This window comes from Danaus plexippus (genome assembly GCF_018135715.1).
Source record: "Danaus plexippus chromosome 22 unlocalized genomic scaffold, MEX_DaPlex mxdp_33, whole genome shotgun sequence".
In the NCBI taxonomy this organism is placed as follows: Eukaryota; Metazoa; Arthropoda; class Insecta; order Lepidoptera; family Nymphalidae; genus Danaus; species Danaus plexippus.
In genome coordinates, this window is record NW_026869856.1 from 2,628,702 (window position 1) to 2,634,429 (window position 5,728).

Consider the following 5,728-nt stretch of genomic DNA (forward strand, 5'->3'; position numbering starts at 1 on the left):
ACAGACGATAAGACAAAACACAAAAGAATATTCTTGGGTCAAAATATTAAAAAGTATCATAACAGAGTCGTATCTTTTTGTTTCTGTTAAGTTCACGATTCCTCGAAATCTGTTAATGGTAAGATATGAATAATTTTAATACAAGGTTGTATCGTTATATACATCTCTGGGTGTATTTTAGTTCTGTTGATAGTATTGTTATGTTGTTGGAGTGATTGTAGTCCGGTCTGATGATTATATTGTTCATTTGTATTCTATTATTATTTTGCGACGGGAAGGGAATTGTGGATTGTGTTTCTATATGACTTTGTTTCTTTGTTTTACAGAAAAAAAAGACGTTAAAATATTGTATAAAAAATTACCATAGACGGTGATATAAAACATTCATAACTATGTTTTAAAACTTTTATTCGATATTATAAAAAAATACATAAAACGCCTTATTATTTTAAATTCTTTTAGTTTTAGAAACGGTGATGAAGATTTCCTCTTGTATATTAAGTCAACACATATGTATATTGATGTTAAATTTATTATATTTATATAAAAAAATGGGTTGAAAAAGTTTTTCTTTTGGTAGCCAACTGAATAAAAATAAATAAAAAGTATATTATTTTTATTAAATATGCATATATTATACTTGAGCTTTTTATGTCCAGACAAATTTCATAAAGCTGTATATAACCTTATTGATGATAAGATTTTTTTTTACCAAGTCAAATAACCATTTCTATAGAGAATATATTTAGCTAAAATTATTTTTATAGAATTACAATACCTGATTTAGATTTTATGACGAAATTTTTTTCAATTCAAATTTTAGATAAAATAATTTTGTCCAAAATGTATCTTTGAAATTTTTAAATGTTTTCTCTCGCGGTTGAAAATATTCCATTTTTATTTATTTATTAGGATGGAACTACCAAAACGTTGTCTTAAAATATCCAGATACCTTATAATAACAATGAATTCTTGCGTAAATATACATACATATATACAAAACATATAATTTAGTATACTTATCTGAATTTCACATACTCATATAACCTTTATAACATTATCTTACATATTTCTGAGAAAAATAACAGTTCCCTTAGACTTGAACAGAGAAAAAATAATATTATAAGACTCTAAGTGATATAAATATTATTTCTTAAGACATATCTAATGATTGTTTAAACAGGACGAACGAAAGTTTTATACTTAATTCATGTCCCACTCAGAAACTTCCAAAAGCAAGTTATGGGTTTGACATTCAAGCGTGCAAAACATCTGTGTTTCTTGAAATTGTACTGAATTTGTCTTCAGTTATTATTTAGCTACTGATTTAAGTCCTTATAAATGTCTTAGTTAGTATAATCGTCTCTTAGATTTGATCATTAATAAATGAACGTTTTCCTATTTAGTATTTAAATATATTTCTGATATATTTCTCAAGACATATTATTCCTGCGTAGTTTTCATTGAATCTCAAATGCTACGTGCTTTATAAGAAGTTGAAACAAAGAGTTGAGAAACATCTCAGTTTTGATTTATACAAACATGAGCTGTATAATATTGTATAGGATTTTTATTATTAAAATTTTTCTTGTTATTGTTGAGTTCGTGGTACAATTTAGTGTAATGTATACGACAAACTTTGACTAAATGATAGATATAGATATTTTAATTGTCAGTCAATAAAAATTTGGCTTCATACATATAAACATTAAGAATAAATAAACGTTTATAGTAAGTTTAATTTTTAGCTTCGCATTTTACAGAGTCTGGGTAGTTGCATATTTTTTTATCTTGATCCCAATAGAGATTCGATGGACAATACTGAATAAAATGGGCGAAACCATCAACACTTCGTACACACATATAAAAAGAAGAACAATCTTTTGGATTTGCGGTTAATCCTTCCTCTTTGCAAACAGATGGATGTTCGGTAGTTTCTAAAAAAAAAATTAATATTACGAAAGAACGAAAGATTTTTATATAAAATCGTTTCTAATATAATGGAAGACTTGAAGCTATTTTCTATAGATTAAAATAAAAATATTTATAGCCTCAATTTATTTGTGATATCTAATTCACTTGATGAATATAAAATAAAAAAAACAGCTTGCTTATTAAGCATCAAAATTTTTCTCTTATTAAAACGCTAAGCATATTTACCGGCTGTAGAAGAAGAGATTGTGGTGCTAGTGGTAGTCTCGGATATATTTGGGTAACTAGTTGTAGGAGTAACTGAGGTCGAAGAAGATGGCGAAGGAGGAGACCTGCCGACAGCTCGATTAACAGCTCTCAATAAAGGGAAATCTACAGAGTGGCAGATACCATGGAAGTCGTCAGTCTCTATACTCCAAATCATTACACCTCCAATATTTAAGTTTAAGGCATACTCAATTTTTTCGACTAATGAGTTTTCATCATCATACGAAACCCAATTTGTACCTTGGACAGCGTAAGGTACTTTTGCTAAATTATCATAACGCAAATCCCAGGTTTCTGTTCGGATTTTATTACAGAACTGAAAATTAAACATTCGTATTATGATATTGTAATAATCAATTTTGAACAAAAGATTCTTGATAAAGGATAGGATTTTTTTTTGTGACGTGTTTGCCTGTAATTATTGACTCTAGATATCATAAGATTATAAGAAATGGAAGTTGATTTTTAAAAATTACCTCATTGTAGCCGATTTGACCATTGGTAGCGGTGTAAGGACCTGCTATTCCTGGTCCATTAATCGGAGAACGAACTCCATTCACAGAAGCATTTCGTAGTTTGAAAGTATGACCATACAATGGAAGTCCGAGTAGTAATTTCTCTGGGGGACATCCTGAAATTAAAGAGGTATAACGTAAATCTTAAATGTAACGATAAATTAATACATGGAATGGAACGGAATCAATAATATTGAGTTACCTTGACTTAGCCAAAACTCCAAAGCGACATCTACACTATAAACACTTTCTTTTGGTATGGTTTCATCTCCCTCGCCTTTGTGTAATGGAGCATTATGTCCGGTCACTGAGTCCCATGGCCCATACATATCGTAAGCCATTAAACTGATAATATCTAAATATCTATAAAATAAAAATAATATTATTTTCCAACGTACCAATTAATACTACTGTATTTTACTTTACAAATATTTTTATTTTGAATTAATGTTATCTATGTACATTATTTGTAACATCTTGTTCTTTACTAAATTAAGTAATATATATATATTTCCTATTAGATATAAACTCTTTTGGTTATTTGGTATCCATAGAATAATGAATACACCTGATGCAAATATGTACTTCAATATTCAAAGTCGTGAGTAAATTCGATTAAAACCGTTTGATTAATAATTTAGAACGTAGAATATGATGTATTAATGAAATATGTGAAATGCGTTTAATAAAATAAATAAATCTCAGATACTTAAATATAATTATTCTAGAAAAAAGTATGTCAAGTCAGTGAAATAATATTTGAATAGTCTAAACTCTAATCTATAAAATAACAAATTTTTTGGCTTAGGCTTTTCAAAATAAAACTATGTTTTTTATTGGAGTAAACAACTAACAGATGTACTTTTGTAAAAACAAATATGCGCTTTTGTAATTTATTTTATTTTAAAAGGAAATTAAAATTATAGTCTACTTTTATTACTATAGCAAACCTCAATCGTTTATACATTTTTAGGTTATACAACACAATAATATAACTAAGAAAAAAATAATTAAAACTTACTGCAAAATTGCTGGTATATCGTAGGAGAGTGAGGCTACATCTTTAACAGAAGCGACAGCAGAACTTAGTAAAAGATTATCTTTATCGAACTCCGCCCTTAATTCTTTTAAGAGCTGTGTAAAGTTATCGATGTCAGCTTGACCATTTACTGAGTCCCGTCTATTTGGATATTCCCAATCTACGTCCAGGCCATCAAAGCCGTATGATTTAACGAAATTTAGGGCACTCGTTACGAAGTTTCTCCGAAGAGTGGGATTGGCTGCCATCTGAAAATAAAAGCATATTTTTATATTTTGAAGGCTATTTTACTTAAATATCTACCTACTTCATATTTTTTATATTATTCAATAAATGTATTAGTAATAAATTTCGTTGCAAAATAAAATATTGTTTTTTTATTCGTATTTCTGACTGTTTTAAAATTCAAAAAAACTATTTATTAAAAAACAAAAAAAAAATTTCATAATCGAATTAAATGACACGTGTCTTTTTTACACCTATAGTTTAAAATTTATAAGAGTAATTAATAGTATCAGTTGTGTTTAATATTATATATTTACGAAAAAAGTTTAATAGTTACCACTGAATATTTTGCGGAGCCCTCGTTCCATCCTCCAACGGCCAATATTGTTTTCAGATTTGGATTTTTTTCCTTAAGAGCGTTAAATTTCCGGAAATTATCTAAAATTATTTTACCATTAGTAATAGGATATTCTTTCTAGATATTATCAAAGTTATTGTCTAAAGAAAAATGAGGTCTTTAAATCTAAACTATACCTCTGCCCCAGTTGTCAGGTAAATCCAAGTAAGGATCGAGTGATATGACATTTCCATTGTTAGAAATCCCGACAAAAGTGTAAAATAAATGTGTACACAGATCTACATTTATGTTGCTAACATCAAATTTTCCTAGGCCATTCCTGTATGTTGCCCACGTTCCGTAATAACAGCCCACTATACCTAAAAAAAAAAAATGTATATTTTATATTTATACCAAATCGTAAAAGCATTTTAAGCTAACGTAAAATTGAGTTGAAAACATTACTAATAGGTACTACGTAGTATTGTATTTTAAAAGTGTTAAAGTCACAGGTTTTTTTTGGTAACGGGATATCAACATTTATATAATATATTTAAGTATTTATGATCTCCTCTGTCACTTCTCTTAGTAACTTACTTTGGTGAGATAGTTGCTGAAACTACTAAATTATTTTAGAATTCCCTGAGAAAGTCATGAACAAAAAAGGGTTGGTGTGATGTAATAAAAAAACGAGAGCAAAATTTTTTCTTTGATAATATACAGTTTCCGGAGCTTACCTTAACAACGAATCAGAATGTAAATGTTACTTTGAAATTAAAAAAAAAAACTTAAGAATACGACAGCTTTTTTTAATATTAAAACTAAACCTGAATTTTAAAACACAAGCAACTTACTTTCTTTAGCAGATACACAATAAAAGGCTAGTATAACGCTTACTACAGCTGTATATGAGCCTGCCATTTTCCTCTATTGCTAATTTTATTTTATTACACCGAAACAAAAGTATTGACAAATAAAACCGAACATAATGAAATCATCGTTTATAAACATTATGTTATCAAAACCATTCACTTCAAGAGCACAATCACTGATAAAAAAGTACAAATAATAGGTAAACAATGTATGAAATATTGTACCAATATACGAAATTACAAGTAACTAACAAGGATAAATGTGAAAAGTAACACGAAAGAAAATGTTTAGTGAAGTGAAATAAATATTTTAGTTTAGTTTGAGTTCTTAAATTGTCTATGATTAATTTTTACAGATACTTGTTAACATAAGCTCATCTCTATTTGTCTGCTATGCTTTTGAGTTCCAAGAAAATGACGACAGAGTATTATTATTTATAGATAACAATTTTCTAATAGTTTGATTATAATTTTATTGCGATTGTATTTTATTGAGTTGAGTGTGTATAGAATCTATACGTATATTTAAAATGTGACGGGT

General features: G+C 27.9%; 1 protein-coding gene across 1 annotated transcript; it reads right to left on the reverse strand.

Annotated features, from left to right (window-relative positions):
- Positions 1-1,721: 1,721 nt before the first annotated feature.
- LOC116773692 (chitinase-like protein 3) lies at positions 1,722-5,308 on the reverse strand. The gene is made up of 8 exons (XM_032666193.2): positions 5,170-5,308; positions 4,513-4,695; positions 4,316-4,416; positions 3,736-4,001; positions 2,917-3,077; positions 2,676-2,830; positions 2,161-2,515; positions 1,722-1,937 (listed from the first exon to the last, which is right to left on the reverse strand). The coding sequence occupies exons 1-8, from the start codon at positions 5,234-5,236 to the stop codon at positions 1,738-1,740; spliced, it is 1,488 nt and encodes a 495-aa protein (XP_032522084.2). The 5' UTR covers positions 5,237-5,308; the 3' UTR covers positions 1,722-1,737.
- Between the last annotated feature and the right edge of the window lie 420 nt (positions 5,309-5,728).

Coding starts and splice junctions, on each gene's coding strand:
- LOC116773692 (XM_032666193.2), bottom strand. CDS start 5,236: ATGGCAGGCTCATATACAGCTGTAGTAAGCGTTATACTAGCCTTTTAT. Junction 2,831..2,916: donor GGAGTTTTGGCTAAGTCAAG/GTAACTCAATAT, acceptor CTTTAATTTCAG/GATGTCCCCCAGAGAAATTA. Junction 2,516..2,675: donor GTCAAATCGGCTACAATGAG/GTAATTTTTAAA, acceptor TTTAATTTTCAG/TTCTGTAATAAAATCCGAAC.